Raw genomic sequence first — 21722 nt, 5'->3', positions numbered from 1 at the left:
ACGTCGCAGTATATAAGTTTAACCAAAATATGTTTTTTCCATATTTATTAAAACTGTCATCATGTTGTGACAGTATGCTATGAAACTGATAATCTGTGAAAAAAATCTATCTCCTCCTAGTGCTGCTATTGCTATCTGAAGAAATGCAATGCAAAAACAACCAATCAGAGCCAGGAGGAGGGGCTTAGCGCTGTCAATCAAACTTGAGTACACTACACTGTGCTCACTGTGCCATTGGAGAAACAACTTACCGTTACAGCTATTTATCTACCGACATTGGTGGCCATGCTAACCTAACTAGCCTAGCATTGGTGGGAGGCTATGTTGTGGTGAAGCAGCTGTAGCAGAAAGCAGGGGGAAGGTGGGGGATGAAGGGGAGCGATGAACATGAGAGTGACTGACAGCGCTAAGCCCCTCCCCTGGCTCTCATTGGTTGTTTCTGACAGAGGAGCTTGATTCCCCCCCCCCCCCCTTTTTTTTCAGATTATCTGTCTTAAATCAAACTATCACCACATAATGATCATTTTAACAAATATGTAAAACCACGAGGGCTGCACAGTGGCGCAGTTGGTAGCACTGTTGCCTTGCAGCAAGAAGGTCCTGGGTTCGATTCCCGGCCAGGGTCTTTCTGCATGGAGTTTGCATGTTCTCCCTGTGCATGCGTGGGTTCTCTCCGGGTACTCTGGCTTCCTCCCACAGTCCAAAAACATGACTGTTAGGTTAATAGTTCTCTCTGAATTCTCCCTAGGTGTGCATGGTTGTTTGTCCTGTATGTCTCTGTGTTGCCCTGTGACAGACTGGCGACCTGTCCAGGGTGAACCCCGCCTCTCGCCCGGAACGTAGCTGGAGATAGGCACCAGCAACCCTCCCGACCCCATTAGGGACAAAGGGTGACCAGAAAATGGATGGATGTAAAACCACATTTTTTATATATGTATTTTTTCCTCATATTTAGCAGTACTTCTGCTACATCCTCCAGCTTTAAGCAGAACAATGTAAATGTGCCTCCGGCATCCTCAGCCGCTGCCGACACGTTGTCTCCACCTCTCCTGCGTCTCGTGCAGCTAAACTGAAAATCCCAAACTCGAGCTGACGTTTCTCTGGGACTGCAGCAGCCGTCCAGTTGTTCTTCTGTGGAATTAATGCTGATAAATGTGGCACCTTCTGGGCAGCAGGTTGCTGATGCACTTCAGAGGATTTTACCGACCCAGAGACGTACAAAGTAACCTGGATGTGAGCGCGTGAGTCACGGATTGAACCTTGGGGATTCTGAAAACGTTTGTAAGAATTTGAATGAAGCTACAACCATGAACCAAAAAGCCTTAACACGACGATGTTTGAGCCCCCAGCTAAGTCAGCTATTTTATAACACAATTTTGACAAGCTACTCAGAGATGATGCTGTGTGCGTCAGCAGGCCCCAAAGATTCTGCAATTGTCAATAAAAAGAAAACACAAGGCAAGAGTCATTTTCAGCGTTTCTCAGCAACACGTCAGTTTCAGACCCTGCACAGAATAAACAGAGAGTGAGGGAGAAGGCTTTATATTGAGCTTCTGGAGAAAACGCCGAAGGAGACAGGCTGCCACCCACAACTTCTCAGCAAGCTAACCGACTCCTGGAAGTGGAGCCCCGCTGATCGAACTCTGCTGCTCTACGTGGTCATCACGGCCGGCCGCAAAACGCCAACAATGCTCAACACGATCCCACTTCTCCAGTCGATTCAAACTGAACATTACAGAAAAAGTGGTGAAGATGTGTTCAAAACCTGCTGTTAAATTCAGATGACCTACAAACATGTTTTCTGTGTTAAGAAGTTATATTTTTTGAAACGATTTTTGTTTCATCATGTCATAGATACTGTATTAACACCAGAGATTAGAGTAAAAATATGCTAAAGTAGTGCTACTCTTACTTGGGTTCAAGTTCTAAGTACTCACACCGGGACATTTTATTAATATTACTTCTAGTCATTAAAAATATATACATTCATAAAATTGAAATATTACTTTAACCACTGAATCTTCCAGGATGTAAGAATAATTTGGGGGTTAACTGCATGATCAGTATGGCACATATGAAGTTCACCGATTTCTTGGCCAACTAATTTATCTGCGCCAATTTCCTTCATTTTGGGAGACTGGTGATCGACCGATAATTACGTGTGAAGCTGGTTTTATTTAACTCAGTAAAGGTCTGTCCTCTTCTGCTCCCCTGACAGGTTTAGCTGTTAGCCCCGCCCACCAGGTCATGTCTGCATGTTTGCAGTTAACAACAGTCGCCCCACTGTTGCCAACTCAGGGGCTTTGTTGCTATATTTAGCCACATTTCAGACAAAAAAAAAATATTTGTATCGGACAAAATCAGAATTGGCGATTTTAAAGGTCAGGCTTTTTTAAAGATTGGTGACTGGCCAAAACACTGCGTTGCAATGGGTGCAAACAAAACCCCCTGAAGACAACACGTGTGTTTCTGTACCTTGATTGGTATCAAAAATATTGACGTTCTTGGTGAACTTGGAGCTTTGGTGTCCTCCGCCTTGCCGTAATCCTCCCAGCAGACACAGCCTCCCAGCAGAGTCCCACACCACACCCCCGTAGGTGCGCTTACACGGCAAAACAGGCAGCGAGGTCCAGGAGCGTGCTTCTGTGTCGTACACCTCAAAAGCTTTCACTGGTCGCTTACACTGGCGACCACCTGCAGGAAAACAATAGTGTGTGTGTGTTTTTTTTTTTCTTTTCTGGAAAAGATGCCAAAAACAGAGCAGAAAGTCGGTTTATTCTGGAGAGTTACCTGCAACATAAAGCTTGTTGCCCAGCAGGTGGCAGTTGGCGTCGTAGCGAGGAGTCGGCATGGGAGGAAGTAGCGCCCAGACGTCCTTTCTGAGGTCGTACTGCTGCAGGACGCTGCGAGGGAGCAGGTCAGCGGCCATTCCTCCAACAGCCAGAGCACGGCTATCTACCACAGACAGACGCTTTAGGAAACTTCTCTTTAGTTGATCAGAACTGTTCATTATAATAAAAAAAGAATGCAACAACATTAATGTACAACAAATCCCTATTTAATATTGGCAGATTCATCGATTCGCAGATTTCCCCCCCCCAGAAGATCAACGTGTTCACAAATGTTTCCATGGAGCGTGTCTAAAATACTGAAAAGACAATTCAGCAGCGTTGGTTTTTCTGCAATGTTGTTTTTGATGTAAAGTAACTTTAAAAAAAAAAAAAAATAAAACTGTTTACATGTTGAAATTGTCACCATGTTGTGATGGTTTGTTATAAATGACACAAAACAATCGAGCTCCTCTGCCTTCTACCTAGAAGCAACCGATCAGAGCCAGGGGGCGGGTCTTAGCGCTGTCAATCACAATCGAAGTCACTCCCCTTGCTCCTTTTGCTCTCTGCTACCCAGTAACTAGCATAGCCTGTTGTGAATGCTATTGCTAGCTAGCATGGCCATCGATGTCGGCAGATAAATGGTTTTTCTGTAACAGTAAGTTGTTTTTCTGCAATGTTATATTTGACATAAGATCTGTTTAAACCAGATTCTTAAAAGCAAGTCATGTTTTGGCTTTTGATATTCTGTAAGTGATTGCCTTGTGTATGAATGGTGCCTTATAAATAAAGTTGACCTGCCTGCACTGAGCCGGAGCAAAGACCTTTTGTTACCTTTTTTTTTTCTTCAGGACCTGGACGACCTGCCTCTAACTGATGGTGCATAGTGTTGCATAGGGCTGAAACAATTAATACTGATTAATTGATAACAAAAATAATCGTGCGTCCTTAATAGCAGGTTTATTAGGACGCTCTCTCTGCTGCGTTCTTTTGGAAAACCGAGAGCGGCAGAGATACCAGCGGCTTATAGTCTGGTGAGGCTTATATATGTACGTTTCCTTTTTTTTTCTTTTTTTTTACTTTGTGGGTGCGGTTTATAGTGAGGTGCGCTCTATAGTCCGGAAAATATGGCATGTAAACAAACAAACAAACAAAAATGTCCTTTTAAGCACGTTTTTCTGTCCAGCTATTAATCAATTAATCCCAAAAAATATATGCTGAACCACTGAAAATCTGAACTTTGTGGATTAGATTTATGTTTTCTTAGGTTTGCACAAGTTGCATCTGCAGTAATAAACACAAAGTCTCTAAAAAAATTTTATTTCTCATCTCGTCAACACAGACGGCTCAACATTCCTACACTGGCAGAGAATCTGTCCATCCCTTCCACATTCAACAAATTCATCCACTAAATTCACCAGTGGAATTTAGTGGATTCCACTGGTGGCCAGTTAAAGGCCTGCTGGCCAGTTAAAGGCCAGCAGTTTAACTGGGCCCAGATCTCCTGGAACCCTACTGAACATCCAGAGTTCTTTTTCTTTCTTTCTTTCTTTCTTTGCTGCGTCCTAAAGGATTCTCACATTTTTCTGACTTGGTCACACTACAGACGGCTGAAGAGGAGATTTTGGAACCGTTGCGTGTCGTCTCGCAGCGTTTTGTGGCAACAGCATTTTGGACACAGCAGGTCCGCTGCGTTGTCTTGAAATCCATCCGGTTCTGGTCACATGGACGCTAAAGTATAAACAAATTAAGAACAGGCTGTTTTCAGCAGGTTTTTCCTCCGGTGACCGCGCCAGAGGCCAATATGAAAATGCCTAGCTTCGGACAAAACCGGTTCCCTCACTCCCAACTTTTTCTATAAATTTCAACTCGCCGGTGGAAACGGTGAGTTGGCTCGTGACAAAGCAAGAGCCTGTGACAGACGGGAGGACAGGCGGCTCTGCTAATAGAAAAAAAATGCAACAGTCAAACGTCTGGCACTTTGGAATGACACGTCAGGCACGAGAACGGAAAAGCGGGAAGAGGGCTGGAGCCAGAGAGGACGCAGCATTGATCATCAGACAGCGGAGGAAAGGAAGAATTTGCGTTGTTATGTTTTAACTTTGCTCATTTTTCAAGTGTCTCTGCGTTCGGCGGGAAAAGCTGTTCACTATGAAGATGAAACCTTGACACATTTTCATAAACTGACAGGGCGGGAGAAGTTTTAACACTTTAGATTTATTTGGGGAAAACAAAAACAATACCTGATTACCTGGAGTTTGTTATGTAATATAAATAAAGATTCTCAAAAATGTTAATAACAAATGCTTCATTTAGTCAACACGAAAAGGAGTATTTGTTTTCATCTGTCTGCACCGATCGTTTGGTCAGACGGCGGGCGGTTCTGTGGTCAGGAGGATTTGACCCATCGTTACATGTTACGCCTATGCTTCCTTTTTTTTTTCTTTCTTTCTTTTTTTTTTTAAGCTCACCAAAGATTTACAAGCGTTTGTAAAAAAAAAAAAAAATTAAAGCGTCCCTTCCATCCAGGTCAGTCCACAGATGTTCCACGGGAACTAAATCTGGGTTGTTTGGCTCGACATGAATTGAAGATGGCAGCTTCACAGGAGCGACAGAGTCTGGGAGGATCTGCTGGGATGAACGGGATAAACTGCAGGTGTGAAAAGCCTCAACACGCTCATCCGAGAAGACTGAGAGCTTTAACTGCTGCCAGCGGGGCTTCAAAGACCTCCAGCGCCTGCCACTTCTGCACCATATTTCATCCAGTTCTTCCCCTTTAATTTTTTTCTCATCACTTTACATAAACCTGTTCATTTGCACTTTTCTTTATAGAACAGAAGAGGCTAAACTTTAGCATGGCAGTTATTACCATGTTACGAAGTTTATTTCTGATGAGCAACAAGCCCATTGAACAAATGTGAGATGATTGGTGGTGATTTTTGTTTGGGCAATTTGATTTTAATCATATCAAATTGGACTTGATTAAAGCAGCTCCTTAATTAGACAAAATGAGAAAATTGTGGACATCTTTCCTTTTGTTTTCATTATTATCTGATTGAAGAGCTGTGCTCCTTTCTTCTTTGGAAACTGTTTTATTTTCACAGGATTCATGACTAGTAAGAAGATAAATCCAGAGGAGTTACTGCGTAGCCGTGGATACCTTTCACAGTGATGGACACGCCCATCAGGGCCTCCCGCAGCGCGCTCCTCTTCCTCCACCTGCCTTCCTCCGTGTTGTACATCTCCACCACCTTCAGAGGGCGCTGGTCTTCTCCCACTCCGCCCACCACCAGGATCTGCTTCCCCAGCACGGCCACGGCCGCGCCTGCGCGGGGGGTGGGCATCGGGGCCAAGCCTATCCAGCGGTCCCCCTGAACACACAAAACGGCAAAAACGGTAAAAACACAAGGTAACGAGGGGATCATTTCTCCCTAATTAATAAATAAATAATAATAATAATAATAAAATAAGAAAGATTTCCTGTGGAGGCTAGACTGAGCCACTTTGATTCCAAACATGTGTTTTCAAAATAACTATTTTCTTTTTGTTTTTCAAATGCTATATTCTTTAAAGCCTTGCTATGTTAATAAATATAAGAGTATATCGTAATATTGTCACTGCTGCCACCACCTGTTTTGGAGGGGAACTGCTTGTTCCACAGTTGTGGAAACAAACAATCCCTTGGCAGGCTGACCCCCCAATCCCCCCTCCGGCTACGCCCCTGCATTTCCTAACGGTCACCTTCTCATGTTGCTGTTTGTGGTTTAAGGCAGCAGCAGTTACTGAATTATATTATCATATCAAAAGTGTTAAGGTTTACTTTTATAACAATATTTTTACCATCTGCCAGAAATTGTTCACATGTAGGAATGTTGGGCTTGTAGTTTTCACCCAGAGGATTTTAGGTTAACAGAGTAAGAGTGCAGAAGTTTCCGAATGTACTGTACACATTCTATTATTAAAAAAAAAAAGCATAAAAAAACCATCAAGTTTAGCAAAAGAAAGAAAAAAAAATCATTCCTAATATGATTATCATACCGAAGCATCTAATACGGCGCACTTCATTTCTAGAGAACATTAAAAAAAAAGCCAAATATGTCTAATTATGCAGCATAAGCATCCAGGTGGTACTGATTGGTACCTCAGGAGAGTACAGGTCCAGTCCGGGGCACGGCCGCCCCGCAGCGTCGCAGCCCCCCAGCATGTACATCTGCCCCCCCACCTCAGACAGAGAGTGGTAGACGCGGCCGCAGGGCAGACGCGCCAGGCTCTGCCAGTGGAACTCGTTGGCACTGGGGAGCGCCATGACCCGGAACCAGAGGAGGGGTTCAGGAAACGGTGGGGTGGAGGAAGCAGGAGGGGGAGAAGCTGGACCTCAGGTTCTGTTGAAGGTTTCTGCTGAGGAGTCAGAGGAACTTCAGGCTGCCTGGACGCTCTGTCATCTCAGCCTGCTGGGCCCTGCAGAACAGAGCAGCAGGAGGAAGAAGCCTGTTAGTATTCCCACATGCATCCCGGCACAGTGTGACGCTCCAGCTCCTCCCGTTATGCAATGTGAGCGTTTTCCACGACAACGCACCAAGGTCCAAAAGCGATGACTCGGTAAACTCTGCATTGTCTGAGCTCCAACTTTATGCTGCATTCTCCTTCTAGTCCAATTGTTGCTTCATCTGAAGCAATAAATGTATTTTAAAAAGCATAAGGTTGCAGCACTGACCACACCACAGAGCTGCAGCAGGTGTGGTGTGGGTCACCACACCTGCTGAACAGCGGTAGTTCAGTGGAAGGCTGAACTACCGGTGAACTCCAGTGGTAGTTCAGCCTTCAAAAGCTGAACTACCACTAGAACTTTTTCACATGAGGTCATCTGACAATGTTGGATTTTTTTTGTTATTGTGATAAATCATCAGCGAGAAAGAAAGAAAGAAAAAAAAACACAACAGAAGTATAAGAAAAGAAAAAAATATTACTAATGTTAATAATGCTGTGTATGTGTTGTACTTTTTAAAACAATTGTTACAAAATGCTTCCCATGAAAACAATCAGTTAAAACAACACCATAAATGGCACCAAAGGTATAACAAAGCAAATTAAAATAAATAAAAATGTATATTATACATCAGAGTTCAAGGAAGGACAGAGAAATAATTAGAAAAAAATAACATGTATATTTAGGGGGATGAAGGTGTTTTAAATATTGGATGGAAGAAAAAGGACTTGGAAAAATCAACAGTGGAAAATTCACCTGGAATAAATAAACAAATGAAAAACCAGAGCACTCAAGAATAAGAGTGTGACATGAAAATACTGGTTTAAGTAAAAATTTAAAGCATAAAAGATAAATTACAACACTCTAAAATGAAAGTAGAAATAAATATTTATGTCCAATTAATCGATCAATTATTAAATGTATCTCTTTTTTTTATTATTTTGTTTCATTTACTGGAACAGTCATTTATTTGTCAAACTGCTTTTTTGGCCCTGTAATTATTTGAATGACAGGGCAGTTAAATCATTAATCAATTTACATATTGATCTCAATTGTAGAAAACATTTTTTTGGGCGAAAAAAGCATCAAAAAATGTGAACAGTGGGAGTGAAGAGTGAAGTCCGGTTTCATTGAAGTACATTATTGGGTAATTTTCCACTGTGTGTTGCTCTATGGGATAAAAATATGAGAAAATGTTAAAGGGTTTAAATATTCTGAAAATAAGTTACAAGTCAGTATCTACAATTATTAAAGGGGCAAATTATCCGTTTTGCAGGCACATAGTGCCATTTTGAAGCACAATTAAGTATCTATGTTACCTTCAGTTGTTATAAAAATGCTGTATTAATCAAATATGGCTTTAAAGAAATTTGACATTGTATTTTAACTCTGCCTCTTTAAGAAACTCCTGCTCTTTCTGAAGCTCCGCCTTCAGGAAGTCATCACAACATGGCTCCTGTATTAACCCTTTACCAACATGTTTACCAGGGTTTCACTGAGAAGTACAGTAGCTCTTATAATGTAGTAGATGTGCAGTTCTAACGGGCGTTTGCTAATTGCTGCTGGCTAGTCTGAAGGAGCTGAGTGGGGGAGGGCAGCTAAGAGGAGGAGCTTCGTCTTGAAGGCGGTGCTAGATCCACCCAGGCATTTTTCCACAGCTGAATGGTTGCCATGGAGATGAAAGAATTTCTCAAACATGCATAAGAGAAGGCAACACTCCAGCTATGTTTTTGATGAGAGAATGACATAACAAGATGTAAAGCAAAAACAAAAGAAGGCAATTTGACACAACACTGCCCCTTTAATTATTCAATATAAATAAAAGTATTGTTTAAACTTAATCTTTTAAGCAGAACAGCCTTTTATAAAGTCCTTTTAAAGCAGCACAGAAACTGATTCTTTTTTTCTTTCTTTGGTTTCTTGCTCCTGCAGACGCTCAGCAGGTTGATCCAGTCAGCCAGAGAAACGCTGGCCTGTGTCATCCAGCGCTCACCCCAGAGACGGAGGCCTGTCTCTCCACAGATGATTGGAGGAACTCTTCATCCATCCGGCTGCGATGCGGGCTGTCAGCTATCTGTCAGTGGAGGGAATAGTTCTTTTTTCACGCTCTGCTCACCATCCTCTGTTTCCCACTTTTGAATTTTACAATCAAATTGAAAACGTCTGCCTGTGTTTTCAGCCCTGCTGATCTTTTCCCCCCCCAAACACACTTATGTGATATATTGAACAAGAATTAGCAATATTAACGATTTCATGGGGGTGTGGCATCATTTCTTCATGTCACGTCATTTATGTGTCATGAAGTACACACACATCCTCATGACCCCAATTAATCTAATTAGATGACAGTGGCATAGTGATGAGTACAAAGAGGAAGCTAAGGGCAGACTTTAGATTTGAACATTTTTAAGTTTTGAAAAAATTTCAAAACTTTGAAATGTATACACACAAATTGATTCTGATTTATTGTTCCATTACAATAATTACTTTTAGAGCATTTTAGCAGCTATAGGAGACAAAATAGGCATTAATATCCAGCTTGGTTGCCTAAAACGTTTGGTTCATTTGGGGAGGTGTGAATGCAAAATATAATTTTGATGTGGACCGAAAAAAGCAAACTCTGGTGCAGTTCCAATTCATTATGTAAACGCCAAGTAGACATATACACGGTTGGACCGCTTCCTTTTGGAGCAGGAAGCAGGAAGTGGACTACAGAACAGGGCATTTCCAGGATAAATTCAATCAAAACAAACGCTCCAGTCTAGCGCTGCCAGTAGAGATGGCTCGTGGTCTTTACCAAAGACAAAAGAGAAATCCTACAATTGCTAAAATCTGACATTTTTCCTCAGAAGGATGTTGTCCTCTGTGTCTTCTTCAGACGTTTTTGTGCAGTTTCCTTCACTTGGTGCAGCGCCACTAAAGGTGAGGAGGGGAACAGGCTTTTCAAAGCGTCTGGTTGGTTTCACTCAGTGCCGTGTGAAAGAGAACCACAGCAGCAAACATTGCCATTTTTGTCCCCAGCCGAACCGAGTCTACCGGGCTACATGGTGTGAAAACACCGTTGAAGAGGAGCAGCAAAAGCAGGTCAGGTTGATTAGCAGAACTTCCCATCAACTGATAGTGTCATGAGGAAATGTTGCTGTTGGATATCATCTCTGCTGCTCACAGCATGTCTTCACAGTCATTTTACTGCCACACGACAACTGTCTTCAGTCAGATTCAGCTTGAAGATCTGACAGCTGATTTAAATGATTTATTAGACACAAATAAATGATTTGAGTAAGAGTGACTTGTCATGTTAAACACTTAATGAATTAAGTTATGAAAATTTAGTAAATTGAGTTGGATGAACATAATAAACTGAGTTGATCAGACGTAGAATATGAAACTGGTATTGAACTCAACTGTTTCAAGTAAAGTCAAAGTAAAAAGTTGCTTTAAGTAAATTAAGTGAACTTAGTTGGATTTGTACATTTTAAGTTAATTGAACACAAAATAGTAAGTTGTCATCACTGTGTTGTAGTTTGTGCAAAACTGTTAGTACAGTTGAAATACAATAGACTGACGTACAAGTCAGTTTTTGTTTTTTTTTTTAGCAAAATACAGCAGTAAGTTACAGTATTTCTTAATATTGATTAAAATTCACTAGTTCCACTGGGAGATTATTCCAATTATCTTCCATGCTCTGCCAGTGGAACAAGTTTTTCATCAAAATTAAGGAATTATTGACTTAAAACAATCTGCAATTTTGCTAAAAAGTTACTTGTAAGTTAGATTTGTCTTATTTCAAGGGTGTTAGGATATTTGCCCCAGAAAATAGACCCAAATTTCTTTGTAAGATTTTCAGTTTTTGCAGTGCAATGTAAGAGTTATGACATCATTTAATTTCTCTTTGGGTTCAATAAAGCATTTCTGAATTCTACTAAGTAGGAAACCTCTGAATGCAGCTGCTTGCTGTGAGTTTATATTTTGGTTTTCAGTTTGCAGCAGCAGGAGTGAAACAGCATGCCACAGTGCTGGGAGGATTTTTACTTGCACGAAGAAATCAAAAACCACAAATCCTTTTCCAGCTTGGTAACACAGGAAAATCCAATTTCTCAGTATTTGACCTCAGACACAGTCACTGGCTGACTGACTGTCAGATCTCCAGCTAAACTCTGTGAGTTTCCACTCACACACCGTCCTCACTCCAGGAAAACTTTATTACTTTGAGGACATTTATTTAACCAGCTAATTTAGGTATCGTTCTTTTTACTCTGAACCAACTTGTCACGCAGCTAAAGTTAACACAACCTACCATAACACAGGACAGACCGGAGCAGCTGTCCTTACACACCTTTCACCAACAATCTGTTTGTTTTCCTCCAACCTGAAGTCTTCATCTCCTCCTCATAAAAAGCAGCTGTGGCCTTGCAGACTGATCTGCCCTCTCTCCTGTTAAATCTCCTATCTTTGTTGCTGTGATGTCAGGCGCCTGTATTCTTTTTTATTATTATATTTTTTTCTCCCGCCCTGTCATCCCTCAAAGCTTTCTGTTTCCTGCACGTAACCCACTTCTGGTGCCTTCATGCATGTTTTTTTTTTTTTTCCTTTCCAGGGAGGAACGGGGGTGGAGGTTTATCACTGATTAGAGGGAGGAAGCTTGGAGAATAAACTCACAATGCATCGCGGGGCTTTATTGCCACTGCCTCTGCCTTAAATTGTGGCCGTGAAAACAACCTTCTGTGTCACGCAGACGGCGAGCGACACTAACCGTGACCGCTGGAGTCAGGCGGCTTTTCAGGACGCGGGAAGGACTTTAGACTCAAATTGGACTTCCGTGATTTAAACAGAAAAGTCTTTCAGCAGTTTTTCCTTTTGAGCTCCACATCCCCCCTTCCCCAATCTCCCCTGCTCCCCTTCACCCCCACTCTGTCTGCTTTATTATTGCGCTTCATCTACCTGTCACACCTTTGATCACCTCGCAGGCGCCCGAATAAAGAACAAAGAGGAAAGACAAAGAAGAGCGTCCTTCAAAATAAAATCTCCCTCTTTTTTTTTTCTTTTCCAACGAGCGAGGACAGGTTGCCATAGAAACAGTTGGGTTCCTCTCTCTTTTCCCCACACAAGTCTTTTTTTTTTCTTTTTCTTTTGCACATGATTGCTTACCGCTCGGTTCCCTGTTATTAAGGAAGAAGGATGGAAACCAAAGGAGGAGCCGCCCTCCGACAAGCCGAGCCCGGCGCGCCGGAGCTGGCTTCAGGAGCGGGAGCCGGCTCGCAGGGCGCGTTAATCGGCAATCTGTAACCAATTTAGGTTGCCGTATCATTATTTATTCTTTCTTTTAATTAGCTGCTCGAGCAGCTTGAGATCAACAGTAAGCCCACCAGCATCCTCTGAAGTGATTCACAATCAGCATGCTTCCAAGTTACAACTTTTAATTAGGCTGTGTTTCCGCCCTCCCTGCGATTCGCACTCTAAACGGGGAAGACCCGCTCTGGAAACCGGAGCACAGCGAGAAGCGTCTTTATGTTCATAACCGTCTCTCCAGGTTTGATGAGCAGCAGAACCGGCTGGAGGGATAACTCTAGTCTGAGGCTGTTTTCACAACTGACAGTCCAGTAGACTTGCTTCGATTGGGGAGCAAAGTTACAATATTTGCTACACTTTCAGCTGATGGGGTTCTCTTTCACACTGGACTGTCAAGACCAAACAAACAATTTGACAAATCTGTTCCCCTCTTCACCTGTGGTGGCAATGGATGCACCAAGTGAGGGAAACAACACAACAACATCTGAAGAAGACACAGCAGCCTCACAAACCGCAAGCAAAAATGGAGTAGCGTCAGATGTTAGCGGTTGTAGGATTTCTCTTTTGTCTTTGGTAAAACGCTCCTGACAAAACACAGGCTTGTTTTGGTTGTATTTACCCAGAATGCCTGGCGCTGTTGTCTGCTTCCTACTTTTGGGGCGGTCTCTGGTCAGTTTGCTTTCACATGCGTTGGAACCAAACCCGAGTTCACTTTAACCGAACAGAACCGAGGTTTGTACTCAGACCAGATCGGGGCTGTTGTGGAGGTAGATGAGGGACCAGCCCACTATCAGTGTATAAAAAACCTCAAATAATAGAAACAGTTATTGAGTATTTTACCTATTTACCCAGGAGCAGCAGTTGGAAAAGCTCAGTGAGAGAGACAATATTTGACACAAATGTGTTGGAATAGCTAAACTGACGGAACTGGATCCTTCTTTTGACTTCGTCCATTTTGAATCAAAGTTGTTCCAGCGTCTCTGTTCTCCAGACAGCAGGCCAGTCAGGGTGAGCCGTGAGGAGCCACTGTACTGGGAGAGATTCAGGACTTGATCCAGTTTGGTGATTTTTGTGAAGTGCAACAAAAAGCGGACATGAGTTTAGTCCTCACCGTCACATTTTCTAGACTGTGACAAAACACCATCTGTATGTAGAGAGAGAAGACAAGCAGTTCCCGCCACAACTAGAGTGTTACCAAGGCAACCGGGGACAATAGAGCACCTAAAGTCTTACATGAAGCAAATCAGAGGACGGGATATTAAACCGTCATAAGTCATTTGTTAAATCTCAGCACCACTAGAGACCCCATAATAAACATGTGTGTCGCCCATTTGTCGCATCATATGTGAGTCAATACAGGTGAGTGAATACTTTTGGCACTATAATGTTTGTTTCCATCTAATCATCGTGGAAATTTTGAGCAAACTTTTAAAATGTCACAAAAAGAGAAGACAAAGGAAATGTGACTTAGGTGTTTTTCCGTTTAACGGTTTGGAGCAAATCAACCAGGTTACGCAAAGCACAGTTTCATCAGATGTTGACATGGCAATAAACAGGAAGTTGAGGTTGCAAACTAGCTCGGACCACACACCTCTGAAAGACAGAGACCAACTCACCCCGGCCCACCACCTTTTAACAACACTGCATGTTTAGGCTAGACAAAAAAAGGTGGTCTTAGGCCTTTTATGACCGGAAAGTAGATATGAAAATCAAGAAAAGAAGAGAAATGGGAACAAGAGGGAGAACGTGAGGAGATTGGCCAAGAGAAAGCTAATGAATGAATGCCAGCAGCACTGAAAAAAATCAAACCCTCTTGTGATGATTGAATGAATTATACTTATGCCCACTAGGTGGCGATCATGAGTTCATGTGAATGCATAAATGTAAAGAATAGAACAACAGAGTGAGAGAGTCTTGGGTGACATGCCTGTAAGAAACCTGTGTGAGCAGATGCATGAAAGGAGACTTTAATAAAAGTGTCTGAGCATTACAAGACGCCTGGTCATTATCAAACACGAATATAACATGGTGTCAGGAGTGGGATTGAAAGGCCAACCATGGAGCTGAAACCACCGGAGAGCTTGAAGCTGACGGGAAACGTGGATGAGCATTGGCGTGCCTTCAAACAACGCTTTCAACTATATGTCGCCGCAATGGGTTTGGAGTCAAAGCCGGAGCCAAGAAAGGTAGCGATGTTGCTGACCATAGCGGGAGCGCAGGCTTTGGAAGTCTACAACACATTTGTGTTTGATGAACCAGACGACAAAGAAAAGTTGGATGTTGTGCTAAGTAAATTTGATGATCATTGTTCACCTAAGAAGAATGAATGCTATGAGAGATACGTGTTTCGTTCCCGAATGCAGACTCAGCATGAACCATTCGATAACTTTCTGACAGATCTGAAAGTAAAAGCTCAGTCATGCAATTTTGGCCTGCTGAAGGACTCGATGATCAGAGATCAGATCGTCTTTGGTGTACGTGATGGGAAGCTCAGAGAAAGACTGCTGAGAGAAGTGGAACTGACCCTGGAAACAGCTGTAAAGATGTGTCGGGCGAGCGAACTGTCTCTGCAGCAAGTGAGGACATTTTCTGAACTTTCAACAGGAACTACTTCACGGTTCAGTGACGGAGCAGCGGCGGTAGGAGTGGTGTCCTGCCAGAAAGAACGCAATGCACTGAGGAGGCAGCTGCCGGAGGAAACCGTTATCGACTGTAAGCGCTGTGGATCACGGCATAAAGTGAGACGATGTCCTGCTTATGGTAAGCAGTGTTTAAATTGCCATGGAAAGAATCATTTTGCAAAGCAATGCTTTATGAAGAGGAAAGAAGAAAGGAAGAGGAATCGTGTAAACTTAGTAGAGGAAACTGACCTAAGTGACACATTCTTTATTGGTGTTGTGAATTGTGAAAATGAGTCAGAAAAAGTGCAGTGTGTTGACAGAGATGAGAAATGGACAATTCCTTTGTTAATAAATGGAACCACAGTTCAGTTCAGATTGGACACAGGTGCTAAGGCGAATCTCATTAGCATGTCTGATATAAAAGAAATGCAAGTAAAACCTCATATAAAAGACATAAAGTCGGGTCTAAGAGACTATAATGGACAATCAATTGAGTGCATTGGCACATGTCAGCTGAATGTGACAGTTAAAGGAACAAAACATCTTGTGTTCTTCTCAGTTGTAAAAGAAGATCGTGAGTCACTTTTAGGTGATAAATCATGTGAAGAACTTGGACTGGTGAAAAGAGTGTATCACATAAACACTGAATTGAATGAATCTAATAACCCTGTTGATGCAATGCTTCAGGATTATGAGGATGTTTTTCAAGGATTAGGTGCTGTACCCTGCACATACAAGATTCAGCTGAGAGAGGGCGCTCAACCTGTTGTGCATGCTACACGTCGCATTCCAGCACCACTGCGAGAGGAGTTGAAAAATGAGTTGGACAGAATGACCAGGTTGGGAGTCATTCAGAAAGTGGAAGAGCCCACCGATTGGGTTAATTCCATAGTGATTACCAAGAAGAAGAATGGAGAATTGAGAATATGCATGGATCCAAAGGATCTAAATGAGAACATCAGGAGAGAACATTATCAAATACCCACTCGAGAGGAAATAATCAGTGAGATGGCTGGAGCAAGATATTTCACCAAGTTGGATGCAGCACAAGGGTTCTGGCAAGTAAAGCTGGATGAAAGCAGTACCAAGTATTGTACCTTTAACACACCTTTTGGAAGATACTGTTTTCTAAGACTTCCTTTTGGAATAAAATCGGCACCAGAAATATTCCACAGAGCGATGGAGCGAATCATAGAAGGCTTGGAAGGAGTGAGAGTCTACATTGATGACATCATTATCTGGGGATCAACAGCTCAAGAACACAATGACAGATTGAGACGCGTCATGGAGCGCATACAGAAAAATGGACTGAAGCTCAATAAAAATAAATGTGAGTTTGGCGTCAAAGAAATTATGTTTCTCGGAGACAAACTATCTGCCCAGGGTGTTCAACCAGACGAAGATAAAATAAAGGCTATCTTGAAAATGCCACCGCCTGTCGACAAAACGGGTGTCCTACGCATCATGGGGATGATTAATTTTATAGGAAAATTCATTCCCAATTTGAGTGCAAAGATGACAAACATTCGCAGACTCCTGTACAACGATAGTCAATTCCAGTGGACAGAAGTTCATGAACAAGAGTGGAAGGAATTAAAAAGATATCTGACTACGGAACCGGTGCTCATCTTCTACGATCCAACTAAAAAAATAAAACTATCTACAGATGCCTCAAAAGATGGGCTTGGAGCAGTTCTTCTTCAGGCTGAGAATGAACAATGGAAGCCAGTGGCTTATGCGTCCAGAGCCATGACCAAAGCTGAATGCAGATATGCTCAAATAGAAAAAGAATGCTTGGGGCTGGCTTATGGACTAGAACGGTTTCATAACTATGTGTATGGTCTGCCATCTTTTGTAGTTGAAACAGATCACCGACCCTTGGTTGCCATCATAAAAAAACATCTAAACGAGATGTCACCAAGGATTCAGAGACTTATGATGAAGATGCAGAGGTATGAATTTACATTGATCTACACTCCAGGGAAACATCTGATTCTTGCTGATGCTCTGTCTAGAGCCCCTACAGACATTAGTGTGAGTTCAACTGAAGAGGATATTCAGTGTCATGTGAATTTGGTGTCCACTGTGTTGCCTGTGTCAGATGGAAAGCTACAACACATAGTTGAGGCAACAGCTAAAGACACAGAGTTGCAGTTAGTCATACAGAATATGGATGAAGGATGGCCAATAGGCTCATGTTCACAGTTTTTCAATGTTAAAGCTGATTTAAGTGTTGTGAATGGACTATTACTGAAAAACAACAGGATTGTAATTCCACAAGAGTTACGACAGGACATTCTACAGCGGATTCATGAGGGTCATCTAGGCATTGAAAAATGTAAAAGAAGAGCTAGGGATTCAGTTTTCTGGCCTGGACTAAATAAGGACATTGAGGTACTAATAAGCAAATGTGAAACATGTCAGACATTTAGAAACAAACAGAGCAAAGAACCTATGATATTAACTGACATTCCTAAGTCACCATGGCTGAAAGTGGGAATGGATTTGTTTCATTTTAAGGGTAAAGACTATTTAGTGATCATTGATTACTATTCAAATTATCCAGAGATGGCTCTATTAGCAAATCTGTCATCAAATTGTGTCATAACACATGCTAAATCAATCTTTGCAAGGCATGGCATTCCACATGTTGTGGTGAGGGACAATGGACCATGTTTTAGTAGCAGAGAATGGCAAAAGTTTACAGAACAGTATGATTTTAAGCATGTAACATCAAGTCCACATTATGCACAGTCGAATGGAAAAGCGGAGAAAGGTGTTCATATTCTTAAACAACTTCTGAAGAAAGCTGCAGATAGTAACTCTGATCCATATTTTGACATGTTTGTTTACAGACTCTAGTGCAGAAACAACTACAAACGCCACACCAGCAAAAGGTAAGTTCGAATTTATTTGTGACCAGCAGCGGGGGGGGGGGGCAGACAGGTGGACGGAGCATCCACTGGGGTCGATGGGTGGACAGGCAGGCGAGCGTGTTGAGCGAGGGGGTGGGGGGGGAATCCAGCAACGAAGGCGGACGGACAGGAAACGGAGCCAGGCAGGAGACGGGGAACGGCTGTGAGCAGGATCCGGACGAGAGGCCAAACCAGACCCTCTTACAGACCAGAAACGAGGATTACTTCGGAACGAGGACTTTTTGACCAGGAACAGGAACTCACTGGAAGCGTAGAACCATCTGGCAGCGCTATCAGGATCCGGCTTCTATAAAAACGCTCCTCCTGATGAATAGATGAGCTCCAGCTGGCCGCTCCTGTCCGACACGCCCTGCAGGAGAGAGGGTAGGAGACAACACATTCACAGCACCGCTTCGTGGACATGACAGTACCCTCCCCCTTAATGGACGCCTCTTGGCGGACAACTAGAGGTAGGAGCAGACGACCTCTCGAAGGAAGAGATGAGATCAGGGTCCAAAATAAAGGAACGGGGAATCCAGGACCGATGTTCCGGTCCATACCCCTCCCAGTCCACCAGATATTGACGGCCACGCCCACGAGGGCGGACCGCCAGGATGCGTCGGACAGAAAAGGCAGGATGGCCATCCACCAGCCGGGAGGGTGGAGGGGGGTCCGGAGGAGGGCACAAGGGACTGGAATGAACAGGCTTGATCTGAGAAACATGAAAAACCGGGTGAACCCGGAGGTGAGAAGGGAGTTTGAGGCGCACTGTAGAGGGGCTAATGACCGAAATGATGGTAAAAGGGCCAAGGAACCTAGGAGAGAGTTTCTTAGAGGTGGACTTAAGGGGAAAATCCTTCGAAGAGAGCCAAACCTCTTGGCCAGGGGTGTACTGGGGAGCCGGCATACGTCGTCTGTCAGCTATCCTTTTATTCTGAAAGGAGGTGCGTTGCAGGGCAGCCTTAGTTTGCCCCCACACTCTCTGACACCTTCTGAGGTGGGTTTTAACAGAAGGGGTGGCTGATTCTGGAAAAGAGGACGGTAGGAGAGGTGGCTGGTAGCCAATAGAGGCTTCAAACGGGGAAAAGCCTGTAGCGGCCGAGACATGCGTGTTGTGCGCATACTCCACCCAAGGTAGGTGGGTGCTCCAAGAACCAGGATTAGATGCACAAACACAACGCAGGGTATTCTCCAGCTCCTGATTAAGTCTCTCACATTGTCCGTTGGTCTGGGGGTGGAAGCCAGAAGATAGACAGGGCTTGGCCCCTAGCGTGGAGCAAAAATCCTTCCACACATGTGAGACAAACTGAGGCCCTCTGTCGGAGACAATCTCAGATGGGATGCCGTGCAGGCGGAAGACATGCTGTAAAAGGAGTCTGGCTGTCTCGGGGGCCGATGGGAGCTTGGCCAATGCCACTAGGTGGCATGCCTTGGAGAACCTGTCAATGATGGTGAGAATGACTGATTTATTATGGGAGGAGGGAAGACCAGTGATGAAGTCCAGGGCAATGTGAGACCAGGGACGTGAAGGGACCTCGAGAGGCTGGAGCAGGCCGGCAGGAGGGCGGTAGGACGATTTACCCCTAGCACAGGCGCTGCAGGCCCTGACATATTCCTGCACATCCTGGTTAAGGGACGGCCACCAAAAATAGCGTCGGAGGAGTCCAATAGTGCGGCTAACCCCAGAGTGACAGGAGAACCTCGATGCGTGACCCCAATGGATCACTTGACACCGCATGGAGGTGGGGACAAAGGTTCGATTGGGGGGACCTCCTCCAGGGTCCGGTTCACCTGCTAGGGCTGCTTTGAGGGAACTCTCCAGCTCCCATGTGATGGAACCGACCGTACAGGTGGGCGGGAGGACACTCTTGGAGGAGTCATCCAAGCTGTCAGGGGAATGTTGTCTGGAGAGGGCGTCTGGTTTAGAATTTTTGGACCCAGGGCGGTATGTGATTGTCAGGTTAAAACGGGAAAAGAACAGCGTCCAGCGGGCCTGTCTAGGGTTCAGGCGCTTAGCAGACTGCAGGTAGGCTAAGTTTTTATGGTCTGTCCAGACCAGGATGGGCTGCTCTGTGCCTTCAAGCCAGTGTCGCCATTCCTCCAAAGCCAATTTGATGGCTAGGAGCTCCTTGTCGCCAATGTTATAATTGCGTTCGGGAGGAGTGAAACGTTTAGAGAAAAAGGCGCATGGGTGAAGCTTATTATCGAGGTGAGACCGTTGGGACAGAACGGCCCCTACCCCGGTGTCGGATGCATCCACCTCTAATATGAACTGAGTAGATGGGTCTGGGTGAATCAGAATGGGTGCGTTAACAAACCTCTTCTTGAGCTCTGAGAAGGCCCGGTCAGCTTCTTGGGTCCAGGAAAAAGGTCTCTTGATAGAGGTAAGAGCCGTGAGGGGGGCGGCCACCAAACTGAAGCCTCTGATGAACCGCCTGTAGAAGTTCGAGAAACCTAGGAAGCGCTGCAGCTGCTTCCTGGAAGTTGGAACTGGCCACTCCTGGACAGCCTGGGTCTTCTCAGGGCTGGGCCTCACCTGTCCTCCCTCAAACACAAAACCCAGGAAGGTCAAGGATGGTTTATGAAACTCACATTTCTCTGCTTTCACAAACAGGTTATTCTCCAGTAAACGTTGAAGAACCTTCCTTACGTGGGTCTGGTGTTCGGTGAGACTGTTGGAGAAGATTAGAATGTCATCCAAATAGACAAACACAAAAACATTCAAGTAATCCCGAAGGACATCATTTACTAGGGCCTGGAAAACTGCTGGAGCGTTGCAAAGTCCAAAAGGCATAACCAAGTATTCAAAATGTCCAATGTGGGTCTTGAAAGCAGTCTTCCATTCGTCTCCCTCTCTTATTCGCACTAAGTGGTAAGCATTGCGCAGATCTAATTTGGAGAAAATGGTGGCCCTTTGGACCGACTCAAAGGATGAAGAGATGAGAGGGAGAGAGTATTTGTTCTTGACGGTAATTTGATTAAGCCCCCGATAATCAATGCAGGGACGGAGTGACTTGTCTTTCTTTTGGACAAAGAAAAACCCCGCCCCCATGGGAGAAGAGGAGGGACGGATTATGCCTGCGGAAACAGACTCAGAAATGTATCTCTCCATGGCTTCATGTTCAGGTCTTGACAGATTGTAAAGTCTGCCTGAAGGCAGGGGGGCTCCAGGGAGCAATTCAATTGCACAATCATAAGGGCGGTGTGCAGGGAGAGATAGAGCTAGTGCCTTATTGAAAACTCTCTTAAGATCATGATACTCGGTGGGAACCGATGATAAGTCTGGGGGTTCAGGTTCTGCAGTAGGGCTGGGGGGCCCCCTAGGGACGGCAGATTGTAAACAGCAACTATGACAGTGTTCGCTCCACGACTCAATGAGACCATTAGACCAGTTAATGTGCGGGTTGTGAGTCTGTAACCAAGGGTAACCAAGAACCAGGGGGGCCGACTCGGTCGGAAACACAAAAAAAGAAATCTGTTCATGGTGATTTCCTGAAACCACTAACGAGAGTGGGTCAGTGCGGCAGGTTATGGTAGTTAATGGACCTCCGTCCAATGCCGACACTGGAATGGGGGCAGA

General features: G+C 44.0%; 1 protein-coding gene across 5 annotated transcripts in view; it reads right to left on the bottom strand.

Annotated features, from left to right (window-relative positions):
* Positions 1-21722, bottom strand: part of klhdc8a (kelch domain containing 8A) — a 61208-nt gene that overhangs the window by 16534 nt on the left and 22952 nt on the right. For 4 of the 5 annotated variants that reach the window (XM_023325200.1, XM_023325201.1, XM_023325202.1 and 1 more), the window contains 4 exons: positions 6973-7289; positions 5992-6202; positions 2791-2955; positions 2476-2694 (listed from right to left, as the gene is read on the bottom strand). In XM_023325200.1, coding sequence (XP_023180968.1) covers positions 2476-2694; positions 2791-2955; positions 5992-6202; positions 6973-7137 — 760 coding nt within the window. In that variant the 5' untranslated portion in view covers positions 7138-7289. Of the gene's footprint in view, positions 1-2475; positions 2695-2790; positions 2956-5991; positions 6203-6972; positions 7290-18406; positions 18672-21722 lie in introns of those variants that run through there. The other variant, XM_023325204.1, reaches the window with a different exon arrangement.

This window comes from Xiphophorus maculatus, chromosome 20 (assembly GCF_002775205.1).
Source record: "Xiphophorus maculatus strain JP 163 A chromosome 20, X_maculatus-5.0-male, whole genome shotgun sequence".
In the NCBI taxonomy this organism is placed as follows: Eukaryota; Metazoa; Chordata; class Actinopteri; order Cyprinodontiformes; family Poeciliidae; genus Xiphophorus; species Xiphophorus maculatus.
This window is presented reverse-complemented; position numbering and strand designations above follow the sequence as displayed.